Source organism: Candida oxycetoniae (assembly GCF_023343755.2).
Source record: "Candida oxycetoniae strain CBS 10844 chromosome Unknown scaffold20, whole genome shotgun sequence".
NCBI classification, from domain to species: domain Eukaryota; kingdom Fungi; phylum Ascomycota; class Pichiomycetes; order Serinales; family Debaryomycetaceae; genus Lodderomyces; species Lodderomyces oxycetoniae.
Window position 1 is genome coordinate 167,843 of NW_026055449.1, and position 14,781 is coordinate 182,623.

The 14,781-nt window shown below is 37.8% G+C and overlaps 3 protein-coding genes across 3 annotated transcripts; all 3 read left to right on the forward strand. All coding sequences in view use genetic code 12, as the record gives it.

The window, feature by feature from the left end:
- Nucleotides 1–4,906: 4,906 nt before the first annotated feature.
- On the forward strand, nt 4,907–7,642 carry KGF56_003073 (uncharacterized protein; the record flags this gene model as incomplete). The annotated part of the gene is made up of 1 exon (XM_049324368.1): nt 4,907–7,642. The coding sequence occupies one exon, from the start codon at nt 4,907–4,909 to the stop codon at nt 7,640–7,642; it is 2,736 nt and encodes a 911-aa protein (XP_049179918.1).
- A 296-nt stretch (nt 7,643–7,938) lies between these two features.
- On the forward strand, nt 7,939–10,080 carry CDC45 (DNA replication initiation factor; the record flags this gene model as incomplete). The annotated part of the gene is made up of 1 exon (XM_049324370.1): nt 7,939–10,080. One exon carries the CDS (start codon nt 7,939–7,941, stop codon nt 10,078–10,080), a length of 2,142 nt encoding a protein of 713 aa, XP_049179919.1.
- A 1,705-nt stretch (nt 10,081–11,785) lies between these two features.
- On the forward strand, nt 11,786–13,582 carry KGF56_003075 (sugar porter family MFS transporter; the record flags this gene model as incomplete). Its single annotated transcript, XM_049324371.1, has 1 exon — nt 11,786–13,582. One exon carries the CDS (start codon nt 11,786–11,788, stop codon nt 13,580–13,582), a length of 1,797 nt encoding a protein of 598 aa, XP_049179920.1.
- Between the last annotated feature and the right edge of the window lie 1,199 nt (nt 13,583–14,781).

Consider the following 14,781-nt stretch of genomic DNA (forward strand, 5'->3'; position numbering starts at 1 on the left):
CCGAGTATAGTGCGGTGAGTATAGTGTAATGAATAGAGAGTAAGTGGTGGGCTACAACTGTAGAGAGTCAGTATCCAGCAAAGCGAGATAGTGGGGCAACACTGACTAGTGACGCTATCTCGCTCTACTCAATAGTGTACTAGTCAGTATCACTAGTCAGTGCTCCACTATCTCGCTCTGCTCGAGAGTGTCAGTGTCACTAGTCAGTGCTCCACTATCTCGCTCTACTCGAGAGTGTCAGTGTCACTAGTCAGTGCTCCACTATCTCGCTCTACTCGAGAGTGTCAGTGTCACTAGTCAGTGCTCCACTATCTCGCTCTACTCGAGAGTGTCAGTGTCACTAGTCAGTGCTCCACTATCTCGCTCTACTCGAGAGTGTCAGTGTCACTAGTCAGTGCTCCACTATCTCGCTCTACTCGAGAGTGTCGCTCGCTCAATTTCAAGTAATCTTTTTTATAGCCGATTTTTCAAACGGCTGAGGAGCTTTTGTCAATTTATCTTGGGGAATAATCACTTTAGACGAAATTGCCACTAATTTGTCACGTGATGCTACTACTTTACTACTAGATGATGCATTTAAAGAATAAGTGACGATACTATCGTCACATCGTCACTATCGAGCAGAGCGAGATAGTGGGGCTCAACACTTTGTAGCAACACTTTGTAGCAACACTGTTGTCACTATCTCGCTTTGCTCGATAGTGTCACTCGCTTTGCTCGATAGTGGTGCACACTAGCTGCCACTGGTTAGCCACTAGGAGGGAAAAAATCAATTTTTCACTTACTTAATTTGTATACTCTCGCTTCTATCCGTCTAATCAATATATTATAATGCTTACATCACTAATGCTTATATCACATATCACTAATGCTCTAGATCACTAGTGTCGGTGTAGCCAAAGATGCTCCACTATCTCGCTCTGCTCGATAGTGGAGCTAGTCAGTGCTGCTCGATAGTGGGGCTAGTCAGTGCTGCTCGATAGTGGACCTAGTCAGGGTTTTTTATAGCCGATTTTTCAAACGGCTGAGGGCTTTTGTCAAGTATACGCGCCACAAGTAGCACAGAGCAACAAACCGCCATTGTAAAATAAGCTGCAAAATTTTGAATGAAAAAAATGTAAAATCGGAGTTTTTCTCGACACTAGAGAGCAGCTGTCATCGAGCAGCTGACACTAGAGAGCAGAGCGAGATAGTGTCAGTGTCCCTAGTAAGTATCACTAGTCAGTGCTGCTCCACTATCTCGCTCTGCTCAATAGTGGAGCTTCTCGCTCTGCTCTATAGTGGAGCTAGTCGGTGTCAGTGTCACTAATAAGTATCACTAGTCAAAGACGCTCCACTATCGAGCAGAGCGAGATAGTGGAGCTAGTCGGTGTAGTCAGTATTGCTCCACTATCTCGCTCTGCTCGATAGTGTTACTCGCTCTGCTCGATAGTGTTACTCGCTCTGCTCGATAGTGTTACTCGCTCTGCTCGATAGTGTTACTCGCTCTGCTCGATAGTGTTACTCGCTCTGCTCGATAGTGTTACTCGCTCTGCTCAATAGTGTCGCTTCTAAAGAGTCGGCTTAAAAAAGAGCCGGGAAAAAAAGCCTCCACGAAAACGACGAATGAAAAAGCGAGACTTTTTAACCTTCTATTCTTTTTGGTTTGTATTGATTTGTTGAGCTAGACAAAAGGGAAGGGAGCTAAAATTAGTTGAAGCTGTCGCTATTTACATCCAGTTTTGTGCATCGCCGCTTTCTAAACCAAGTATATTCGTTTCGTGAACACTCAGGTCCCGTCTCGTTTCAAAATTTCCCCTTCCCCTCCCCCCCCCCCCCCCTCCACCTTCTGCTTTTCTTCTCATCAGAGATAAATATAGGTAAGTTGGGGGATTAGAAAAAAAAGAATAGAAAAAACTGAAAAAAAAATATATGCACAATAGTGAAAGCGTTATTAAGATATTGTGAACAAATGCCATATAGTTTTAACCTCATTTTTGTTTGTGTATATATGGAATGAAGTGGAAAAGTTTCTTCCACTCCCTACATTTACACGTCACTGATTCTTTCTTTTGTTCTTTCTTCATGTCCACCCAAAAAAATATATCGTTTTAATTATTTTGGTGCACACTGGCTTAGATTTCACTTTTCCAGGTGTTGGATTTACTGGTTGACTAAGACTAGTTTCTATTCATTGTTCCTGCCTTGTTATTTACCTTTGCTTGTTCTATGCATTATGCTTTAAGAGGAAAAAATTGTCTATATTTCGGGCTTCGTGGAAGCTTAATAAACCAAAAAGCCGTTCAAAAATACAACTTTTCTTGTTTTCTTCCTTTCCCCTCCCCATTGACAGATGCACAACATATTTTTGTTAGTGACAATTCGGCATATGTATGATAAAAAAGTCACATTGTTCTTTAGAAATGTATTGTTTGAAGACATGCAATCAAACCCATGCACGCACGCACGCAAGTACATAAACACAAACACAAATACATACATACTCTCTCTTTCTTTACCGAGGATACAAGACTTTTCGAAATATACGAAAAGAATACGCGATTGAGGCCGATTTAGAAACTACAAAGTCTTACTAATCTTACAAATAACCAGAATCAGAGACAATTGCAGTGGGGGAAAAAAAAATAAAAATAATCAAAAGGTTGAAAGAAGGGCATGTATTAAAGAACAACCATTTTTTTTCATTTTGTGACAGCATGGCAAAGTCCTATGAGATTCAAGTGGGCCCTTGAAACGAATGTGCCGCAAGTTTGAAGTAGAAAAACTAAGAAAAAACTTGTTGGCACATTTCTCCAGAAAAAAGCACAGTGCCAACGGCAAAGAACGCCTACAAATAGAAGTCAAAATTTTGTTTGTTCTCTCTGTATTGAAGAGAGCAAACAAACACTTGAATCGTTGTAACGGAGTGGGGTACTCTTGGCTAGCTTCTCATTCTTTCTCTGTATATACCTCAAGCTATGGTGAATACTTTCTATTATTTCACTTTGAGTATTGCCGAAAGCAAAGAGAATTTTAAGAGAAAACTGCGTTTGTGGGAAAATAAAATAAATAAAATGAAATAAAATAAAATCCTATGGAAAAGTTACCATTTTGCAAGAAGCTAGCATCGTGGAGTATGGGTACTATAAGTGAAGGAAGGATTGACATCACCAAAAGGCCCTAATTTTGGGTTCTATTTTTCTCTTCTTTAGGTTATCCGTAGTAATGTACTTATTCAGCTAGTATTTTCCTTTGGTTCAAATAATTTTACTTGAAAAGTGTGCGAAAATTCGAAGAAAATCCAAAAAAGAAACTTGATTTGCAAATAGTCAAATACAAAGAATAAACAAGGGTGCAATACACTACTGTACTTGCAAGCCTCAAAAATAACTGCTGTTCAAAACCACTTGATTATACCATGTCAAGTCTCTTACAAATTTACTCTATATCAACTAATACTCACGTGATACAGATTAGCTAAAGTTATACGATATTTACAAAAACGTTTTGTGTGAAAACGCGCAAATGGTTTAGTGGTAAAATCCAACGTTGCCATCGTTGGGCCCCCGGTTCGATTCCGGGTTTGCGCATCTTTTGCTACTCTTTTTTTTCCTTTTTCTAGAAAGGAAAAGTTGGGAAAAGTTAAAAAGAAGAACCTTTGAACATGTATTATATCCTGGTTTTTTTTTTTGTTTTTCCCTACATCTGAAAGAAAAAACTACCAGTCTCCAGCAAAATTCACTATTCCAGAAAGTAGCCTTTATTTGATTCAATAGTGTATACCTTTCCTATCATTATGGTCCAAAAATAAGTCCTAAAATTTAATGTTTTTTTTTTTTCTTTTCTTTTCTTTTTTTTTTTTCTTTTCGCAGCCAGGCGTTATTCAATGAATCTTTGTTTCATTTTATTATTTTTATTCTTTTTCTTTACTTATAATATTTGGCTAGGCAAACATAGATGATAAGGTATCAGTTTGGTCTTCGTATTGAAAATACCGGAAGAATATAAACAGGTGGATAAAGGTAAAAAGGGAGGGGAAGGAGAGGAGATGTCTGGTGGAAAATAGTCTCAACACCTGGCTGTATATTTGTTGCGTTTCAGAGACCCCCATGAAAAATATTCAAGGGATTTTTCAATAGGGTTATATACCATAAGAGAGTTGCGCTTACATAGTCTCAATCCATCTGGGGATCCCAGGGGGGCTTTTTGGCCGTTGATAGAACATCATTGATCACTGAAAATATTTTATTCTTCTCAGCTTTGCCAAGAGAGAACATCAAAAATTTTGAAGCATTTTGAAGAAATTGTCCGAGAAGAAAAAGATAAAACAACAACTATAACATTGAAACTTGTAGATGGTGGTATTTTTAGGAAACTTAAATTTGGGTAGTTGTGGTAGTATGGAGAGGAGAGGAGAGGAGAAGTGAGGTAACAAAGAGGTAGGTGAAGAAGAGGGAAGTGGGGGCGGTAGGTGAAACTATGACTAAAACCCCAGAATTACTCATTGCAACAAGCATTGTTACCGTGTTATGTTATTGGTGAACCAGATTTCCACGAGTGCTTCAGCAAATACAACATTTCCCTATATCTAGCAAAGTGGGTGCCATTGCAAACTACTCCAATATTTTCTTTACAGAATTTTCTTGGCCTAAAGAAGTTTAGTCAGGCGAAACCTGAAAGTTGGAAGTTAACCATACTCCATGGACTTGTGAACAGGCCACTAATGTTTCCTGTTGGTTCCTAAAATCGCGAAAGGGGGGGGTGGAGGAAGAGGAAAAGGGTGTATTTATTTATGCGTCTTTTTGGAGTGGAAGAGACTTGAGAGGAGACAGGGTGAATTCTATAAAAAAATGCTGGTTTCTTCAATCAGTATCACCCGCTAAGGCTAGGAATTTTGGGCATATACCATACATACGACTAGACATTTATGAGTGAGAACTTAAAGGTAATTGTTTCCAATGGAAATAGGCTTGCTGTAGAGGATCACCAATTGGATTTGAAATCAGTTGCCTCGAATGCAATTTCTTTGAATGATATTGGAAATACATTAAATGAGACTCAAAAGAGACATATTTTGAAAAGATTAAACTATGATAAAATTGTGGATTTTAATGAGTTACCAGTAGCAGCTGTTTTTATGATCGAGAAGGTCCAAGCATTATCTATTGAGGACTCGATTTCCATTTTAAAAGAAGCTCTCATTGACCACGATGAAGATGTAAACTTCCCAACTAAAGAGTATAGCTTTATTGAAAGATTAATCCGCGATCAACGAGATAAAAAGGACATGGATTCGAGCATATTCGCAGAATCAGAAGAGAAGGATGTGGTGGAGAATGACAGAGAGGAATGGTCCGAAAAAAACACTGAGAACACGAGCTCAGCTGATGAAGAAAGTGGAGATCACGATTATTTTGCAATCGTTGATTGGGATTTGCAGGTAAGACTAGAAGCTGCGTTGATTGCTTATCATTCACCTTATCCCGAAGTGAGAGCAGTAACTGATCCATATGACGACCCATCCATTCCTTGCGAAACTATTAGAGTGTATATTCTTGGTATCTTTTGGACATGTATCGGTACTTTTGCTAATCAGTTTTTCTCAGAGAGACAGCCAACCATTGCATTATCTTCAGCAGTCGTTCAGCTACTACTTTATCCTTCAGGTGTTTTACTTTCAAAGATATTACCCAAAAAAACTGTCAAGATTTGGAAATCGTCCTTTGACTTGAATCCAGGCCCATGGAACCACAAAGAGCAGATGCTAGCTACTATCTTTTACAGCGTCTCAAATGGAATTTCATACGTTAGCTACAACCTTCACGTTCAAATGCTTGAAATATTTTACAACAACAAGTGGGTTGACTTTGGGTACCAGGTGTTGTTGATCTTGGCTACAAATTATCTAGGTATTGGGTTTGCTGGTATCTTGAGGAGATTCTCGATCTACCCACATAAAGCAATTTGGCCTACAATTTTGCCAACAATTGCATTGAACCGAGCCTTGTTACAGAAAGAAACCAAGGAGAATATAAACGGATGGGAAATTTCTCGATATAAGTGGTTCTTTGCTGTTTTTGGGTTTTCATACATGTACAATTGGATCCCAACGTATTTGTTCAATGCGCTTTCATACTTTAACTGGCCCACTTGGATTGCTCCCAATAATGTCAATTTGGTTGCTGTTACTGGCAGCGCCTCAGGTTTAGGAATGAATCCATTTCCTACTTTTGACTGGAACATTTTGAACTTTAATGGATGTTTAGTATATCCATTTTATGCACAACTTAACCAGTATATTGGAACAATGCTTGCATTTTTTGTAATTATCGCTATTTGGTACAGCAATCACAAATGGACTGGTTATATTCCAATCAATACTGCCTCTTTATTTGACCGTTTCGGTAACCGGTACAATGTGAAAGATATTGTTGATGAAAACAACATGTTTGATCAAACCAAGTATGCAGAAGTTGGACCTCCATACTACTCTGCTGCCAACATGGTTGTCTACGGTGCATTTATTGCAATCTACCCGTTCTCAATCACCTACGAAGTGTTTATGAATAGAAAATCATTTTGGAGTGCAGTGAAAGGGTTGGCTCGTGGATTCAAAAATAGTAAAAGCTCAGTTTACGAAGGCTTCCACGACCCCCACAGCACCATGATGAGAAAGTACAAAGAAGTTCCAGATTGGGTCTTTTTGATTGTGCTTGTCATTTCCATTGTGCTAGCTATTGTTTGTGTTAAGATCTACCCAACACAAACACCAGTATGGGGTGTCTTTTTTGCCGTTGGTATTAATTTCCTCTTTTTGATTCCGTTGACTGCCATTTATGCAACTACCGGCTTCTCCTTTGGATTGAATGTCTTGGTTCAATTGATTGTTGGGTTTGCATTACCTGGGAATGGTTTAGCATTGATGTTTATTAAGGCATTCGGTTACAATATCAATGGCCAAGCGCAGAACTATATTTCGGATCAAAAAATGGGCCACTACGTCAAAGTTCCACCTAGGGCTATGTTTAGGTGTCAAATGTTGTCGATTTTTGTCTCGTCGTTCCTTGGACTAGCAGTGCTCAATTTTCAGATAAAGAGCATTCCAAACTACTGTCTGCCAACAAACACCCAAAAGTTTACCTGTCCAAGCTCAACCGTGTTTTATAACGCTTCGATACTTTGGGGTGTGATTGGTCCTAAAAAAGTTTTCAATGGGTTGTATCCAATTTTACAATGGTGTTTCTTGATTGGTTTCTTGATGGCGATCCCATGTATTATTATCAAAAAGTATGGACCAAAAAAGTACACCAAATTCTTTCAGCCCACCTTGGTTGTTGGTGGATTTTTATTCTATGCGCCTTACAATTTATCTTTCTACACTGGTGGGCTTTACATGTCCATTCTTTTTATGTGGTATTTGAAAAACCGTTATTTGGCATGGTGGCAGAAGTACAACTTTGTTTTATCAGGAGCTATGGATGCCGGAGTTGCTTTCAGCGCAATAATGATATTTTTTGCTGTTCAGTACAAGGAAAAGAATATTGACTGGTGGGGTAATAGCGTAGTTTGGAGAGGTATTGAAGGTAGAGGTGGTCAAAGCAGATTGAATGCAACATCTGCACCAGGTGGATACTTTGGGCTTCGACCCGAGCAGTACCCATGATATGACTTAATACACAAACATATATACACTCAAAGAGATATGTACCTAAGCAAGCCTTTTTTTAACTTCTTCTTGTTCTTCTTGTTCTTCTTGTTCTTCTTCTTCATTTCGTTTGATGTTTTTGTGGTACCAATGGAGACGCGTATATACATTTTTTCAAATTTTTCTTTGCTTTCCACCAAAAAAAAAACAAAAAAAAACCCCATCGTTATACTAGAGCCTTCTTTACATTTCAACCAGCATAGTCCATAGTCATCTTTTGTTTTTTTGTTACTTAATGGTAGAGATAAATCTAGATGTACATCACCCCCGGACAATACTTTCAAGCATATCGAGATCTAAAGCGAACTTCATTATCTCATTCCACCTGTAAACTAGTTATTTTCGTGTCTTGCTTGGACGTTGATTCGCTATGTGCCGCCAAAATTTTCAGCATGCTACTCAAGAAGGAGCTTATTCAGTATCAATTACTACCGGTTGTTGGATACAAGGACCTAAAGAGTCACTATTCAAAGTTGGACTCCGATGTGACGAATATTGTATTGATTGGGTGTGGTGCAATGTTAGATATAGAAAGCTTTTTTGACATTGAGCCAGAGGAATTTTTAGACACAGAGACGGAAGTGGGAGATAGAGGTGACTTGGATTTGGATTTGGATTTGGATTTGCAAAAAGGGAAAAACCCCCATTTTAAGAGGAAAATTTATATCATTGATGGAAAAAGGCCGTGGAACTTGGATAATTTATTTGGCTCGGATATAGTGGTTTGTTTAGATGACGGGTTTGTGGATGGAAATTTACTAGCCGAAAAGAAGGCCTATGAGGCATTAGTTGTGGCGGAGCAAGAGGAAGGCTCAGGCTCAGGATCAGATTCAGATTCAGATTCAGATTCAAGGCCAGAGTCAGAGTTTGATTCAGAAGACGGTGGTGATACAGATGTTGATTTTCCTTCAGATAATGAGTTTATAATAAATTCACAAGACTCAGAGGATACTGTATCCCGAAAGAGAAAATTACAAGAACGACATTCAAAACAGGTAAAGAAACAACGTCATCAGCGCAAATTGCAAAACGAGGAAATCATCCTGTCATATTACAACCAAGGCTCAACTATAGGGACAGCTAATAGCATTACAGTTTACGCTTTACTCACCGCCATAGGAGAAACCAATTTGGAAAGTTTATGGATTGCAATTATAGGAACATCGTCATTAGATAGCCAATATCCCGAAATTTATGATAAATTGCAACCACTACTCAAAGAAGAGGTTATGAGATTAAACCCACAGCACGAATCCACTAAGAAAAGGGCCGATCAAACAATGCTAAGAATCGAAAGAGACTATCACTTATTTCTTCTACGACATTGGACCTTGTACGATTCATTCTTTTACTCTAGTCATGTTAATTCCAAGCTAAATCTATGGACAGATGAAGGTAAGAAACGATTGCATAAACTATTTGCCAAAATGGGTGTATCTCTAGCAGTTGCTCAACAAAAATGGCTTTATATGGACACCAAGGTTAAAAGACAGCTACCAATCATTTTTCGCAGGTATTTACCAATATATGGCCTCGAAGGTATAGTTCGAGAAGGATTCGTCAAGACGTATGGATATACGGGGCTGCTTTCAGCAATGGAATGTGTTGAGGCACTAAGTGCATTATTGGAGCTTGACGAGAAGTTTATTCAGGACTCGTTGAAGCTTAATGAAGAGGATAGTAGACTAATTGATAATGAAGAGGAAAGAATACGTAGAAGAATGGAGAGAAAAGAGTCATCTTGGCTTAAGAACTTTTGGTCCACATGGGATGCATTGAACATAAACAAGTCTTTGAGTAGTAGCAGCACAACTCCTTCGTCACTTGCGAAATTGAAAGGAAGTGATTTACTATTTCGGGGGTTGGAGTATGCAAAAAATTTACAACAAATTACATTTCGTACGGGGATGTCTCTTCTTGAAAGGAAGATGATCAAGAACTTGAAGTTGTATCGGTTGTGTGTTTTGAATGATGGTGCTGTTCCCGACTTGGAGATCTTTATCAATCCACTTATGTTGTCAAAGTTAGGGTCATGGTTGATTGAGAACTTGGCTGAATTGGATTTCATCAACGGGAACCACTCGTTGAAACCATTGGTGGTGGCCAGTTTGGATGCAAACAGTGACACTTATCTTGTCATTGGAATGGCTCCACGGTACCCTCGAGGAATGACCGCTTCAGAAAAGGCCAAATTACTCCAAGAGCAAGGTAATAACAAAATCACCGCTGAATCAATGACCACGAGATTGAACACATTTAGTGTTGCTTTTCAGCAATTATCGCAAACTTCGGGTGCCAAAGTCAGAGTAGACAGTTTTGATAACTCGGTAATTGAAATTAGAAAAGATGATTTGGCTCCGTTTTTGGAAAAGTTGACCTTAAGTGGTTTGATATAGAGTTTATAATTTATTACAAATAAGCATTTTATATTGAAACAGAAATTTTTGCTAAAATGATTTTTTCGGAAAGGAGGGTGTGTGTGTGGGGGGGGGGGAGGGAAGAAAAACAAGAGGAGGGGAAGATTAATTTTTCCGGTTATGAGTATTTTTAGTACCGAAAGTTCCCGTGTATTGTCAAATATATATATAAAAAAAAAGAAGGAAATGGAATGGTGACAAGAAAAAGTTGTTCACGAAATCAAGAATTCATACCCCACCACTTCTTTTCGCCCCCCCCTTCCAATCTCAAAAACTCTTGTTCCTGACTACATAGAATGTTGGAAATCCGAAAATAAAACCTTGCTTCTTTTAGCCATCATTTTGATTCTAATAGCCGTCTTTAATAAATAAGTCACTTTAGATAATTTAACGTTTTAAGGGGAAAAAGAAAGCCCAACATATAGAAGGGTAGGGGGGGGAGAAGGTATCACCGAATTTGTAGTATGCTTGCCGTTGAAATATATCCCCAGAATCTAAAGAAAAGAAAGAAAATCAAGCCGATTGCTATTAGCAACATGGTTACTATCAGACTTTGCATTTCATCTTAATTATTGGGGTGAGTATAATTTCAAGCCACGCTAAAAAACATTGGACACAAAAACACTTTGAATAAAACCATCCTGATCTTTTCTCTCTCTTTCTCTTTTTTTTTATTTTTTTTCTTCGGACAAAAGTTTTTCCAGGTCCGGAATAACCTGGATATACGTTTTCCCATGACTAGAGAAAAAGTTTATAGCTCCTCTGTACTTGAGCTATAAACCAACCTCTCTCTTTACCCATAAGTCTTGCCGGCCGAGTCGGTGACTCGAACTATAATTTGTATTATTTACCCCAGATTTATTTCTTGTGGGGAGGCACAGTTCCAGTTGCTGATACATGTATCCCCCACGAATCCCCCACGAAAGTTCATCATTTTTTTTTCTTTGTCATGAAAAAAATTGGGGGATTCGGCTAAATTTTGAAAAAGAAAGTAAAAAATATCAACAAAAACATAGCGCGCCTGATCCATCAAGCTATATATTTTAATTTTGTAAAGATGCGATGGTTAGCTACAGTCGGAGTGTCACGGAATATGCTTGGCTACTTTATTCGACTATAGTTTTCAACTTCAACTTTATTTGATTTGAGCAAGTCTGCTCTTTTCTTTGAAAAGATTGCGCTATATGTCAAGAGAAGGAAAAAAAAAAAAATCAAAAATGAAAGAATACAGAAAGAGAAAGGTGTCAAATGCAGAGTTCAAGGTTCGGAACGGTCGCTTTTTTATGTCAAGAGTATGCTTGTGTAATTGCTCATCGCTCGTTTACTTAATGTATGCTAAAGCTAAAAACATTTTGAAAATTTTTCCACAATTATTTTCTTTTTTTTTTTCCCATCAAAACTATGCAGTATGCGGTTATGAAATAGTCTAAATTGGTAGTTTGCATCAACAAAAAGAACAATACAATACAGAAAACAATTAGGTGATTAAGTGCACTACACATCTCTCCTAACCTATTTCAGTTCAAAAAGACCTTCCCCACAATGAGATTTTGATTTATAAATGCAAGTATCCAGATCTTGAGAAAACTCGATTGGTATTTTCTCTTTCATACTTCTTTTTTTGTTTTCTAGCAAGAAAGAAAAAGATAAGATAAGAAAAGAAAAGAGAACTAGGTCTCATATCATGCTTAGCGAACAAGCGACTAAATATCCATCAAATGAAAAGTTTGACGCTCTTTCTAGTGGCAAATCAAGCAATTCAGACATAGTTCAAAATGATTCAAGTGAAGTGCAGCCTAAAAAGAAGAAGAAGGGGCTCTTGAGCCACCTTAAGATAAAAAATATCTTTGAAAAGATCGAAGATAGACCAACTCCAAAAGAAGTTTACAACTACCGTGTTTACTTGACTGCTATTATGGCTTCTGCTGCTGCCATTATTATTGGATACGACTCTGGTTTCATCGGAGGGGCAGTTGCTTTACCAGCATTTCAGAAAGAGTTTGGTTTAGATGTTGCTCCTAATCTGGCTTATATCATATCTAACGTTATTTCTGTTTTCCATGTTGGTTGTTTTTTTGGTGCGCTTTTCTCATATCCAGCTTCATATTACCTTGGAAGAAGGATCCCTTTAATTGCTGCTTCTTTATTAATCACTTTGGGTTCAGGTGTCATGCTTGCTGCAGACAGCAGCAGAGGGCTTGGTCCTATTTATGCAGGAAGAGTTCTAGCTGGGTTATCGGTCGGATGTTCTACCAATTTGACTGTTGTTTATATTTCTGAAATCTCGCCGCCAGCTATTAGAGGTCAGCTAACTGCAAGTTATGAAATTGGATGGAGAGTTGGTGATTTAGTTGGATTTTGGATCAATTACGGTGTTGATTCGACCCTTCCTCCCGGTAAAAACCAATGGTTTATACCATTTGCTATTCAGTTAATTCCAAGTGGATTATTTTTGATTGGTAGTTTATTTATGAAAGAAAGTCCGAGATGGTTAATGCAAGTTGGAAGGGATCAAGAAGCAATCAAGAATCTTTGTTGGTTTAGACAATTACCTGAGTCAGATGAATATATTATATACGAGGTCAATCAGTGTAAAGAAAGTATTGATAAACAGAGACAAGAGGTTGGATTAGGGTTAATGGATCCATTTTACGAAGTATTTTTCCACAAATTGAATTTGTTGTACAGGTTATTCATTACAGTGATGTTGTTTATATTCTGTAACTTTATGGGTATCCAAGCTATTAACTACTATTCACCAAAGTTGTTCAAAGGTTTAGGAATTCAAGGTACAAATGCATCGTTATTCTCGACAGGTATGTTTGGTGTTGTCAAATTCGTTTGTACGTTTATCTACATTTTATTTGTTGTTGATTCGTTTGGAAGAAGGAAAGCGTTTATGTTTTCATCTAGTCTTTGTTCAATTTGTTTCTGGTATATCGGAGCTTATTTGAAGATTAATGATCCTACAAAACCAGGGGTCCTGGCTGGTCCAGGGGGTAAAGCAGCTATTGGAATGATGTATATTTGGATCGCTTCATTTATTACTGCATGGTCAGGTGGTCCTTTCGTTGTGGGAAGTGAGGTGTTTGATCAAAACATTAGATCTTTTGTTCAAGCTATCAATGCTGCCATGTCATGGGTAGCCATTTTTGTCATGTCGCGATGGACTCAAAATATGATCCAAACAATGCAATACGGTATATATTTCTTCTTTGCCTCACTAGCCGTCATTTCAGTGCCATTTGTTTACTTTTTGTTACCTGAAACAAAGGGTATTGCCTTGGAAGATATGGACAAATTGTTCAACTCAAAGATCCCAGCTAGAAAAGCACACAAGATTGTATTGAGCAATGTCAGACACGAGACTGAAGAGATATTCCACGAGAATCATGAACGAGGATTATTCAAAATGGATACCAACAAACCAGAGGTTGAAAATGTAGAGGATATTTTTGAAAATAATAGACGTGATGTATAGAAGACTGGCTCTTCTTCAAGATTAACAGTTAGGTTAGATTAGTAAAATTAGAATTAGTTATAGTATTTGAAAGAAAATTATGTTTTTTTTTTTTTATATGTTTTCTTTTTTTTTTATATGTTTTCTTTTTAGGAAACAAGGGACCGTAAGTTGTACATTATGGGGGGAGGGGGAGAGAGAGGATGAGAAGAATGAAGAGTAGTGGTAGTAGTGGATAGAGCAAACGCAATAAATGGAAATGTTCAAACTCCGATTGCATTGCTCAGCCGTTCTTGATGTTTTTTCTTCTTTTCTTAGTACTGAGCGCGCTACCAGTTGACTATTTCACATTAGTCATCATCAAAACACATTCATTCATTCATTCACTCACTCACACTCTCTATTGACCAGCTTAAAGGGAAGGAAGGGAGGGAAGAGGCGGGGAAAAAGCTCGTTTTTTACAATTGTAACGGTAGAATAAAGTTTCTCTCTTTTTTTTTTTAATTTTCTTGAATCTAATAAATACTGATGTGAACCCACTTACCCTTTTCCTTGAAGAGGAAAGTTCTTTGTACCTCAAAATCATCTACAAGGAAAACAATGTCCAAATTAGAAAAAGTCGATTCAATTACTGTTTCACTAAAGTCAACAACCTCAACCTTGCAAACTATCAAAACAAAATGCAAGACTTTGGCTGAAAAAGTTAAGAATAGGGTGAAACCGCATACCGTAAAGAATAGTGCTCTGCCTGCCTTATCAATTGAAGCTATTATTACATATCTTTCTTTGAAATAGAAGAGAGAAACACACACATGGACAAAAACACATTTGATACATACATACATGGACATTTGAGACACACGTGCTTGAAGGAAGTTTCAGGGGAAGAAGAGAAAAGAATAAGTTTAGCTGCGAAAAAGAAAAAAAAAAAAGGGTGATGCTTCAAGGTGATGCAACAAGTCACGTGACCAAGGTAAAATACAATAAAGAAGATCTAGAATGGGGTCATGTTAGAAAGCAAACACGACTGATTCTGGGCCAAACATTTAGCTACATAAGTATATATTGGTTCTCGTACTCATAATATTGATCCCTATCATATACAGTTGAGGTTTATAACTCTTGTATTTACTAAAGATGCAGCGGTATTATTGAACATCGAATGTTTTCTCTTCTATACTTTTCAAATTACTCTCAGACAACTTTTCCGTTTGTCCCCC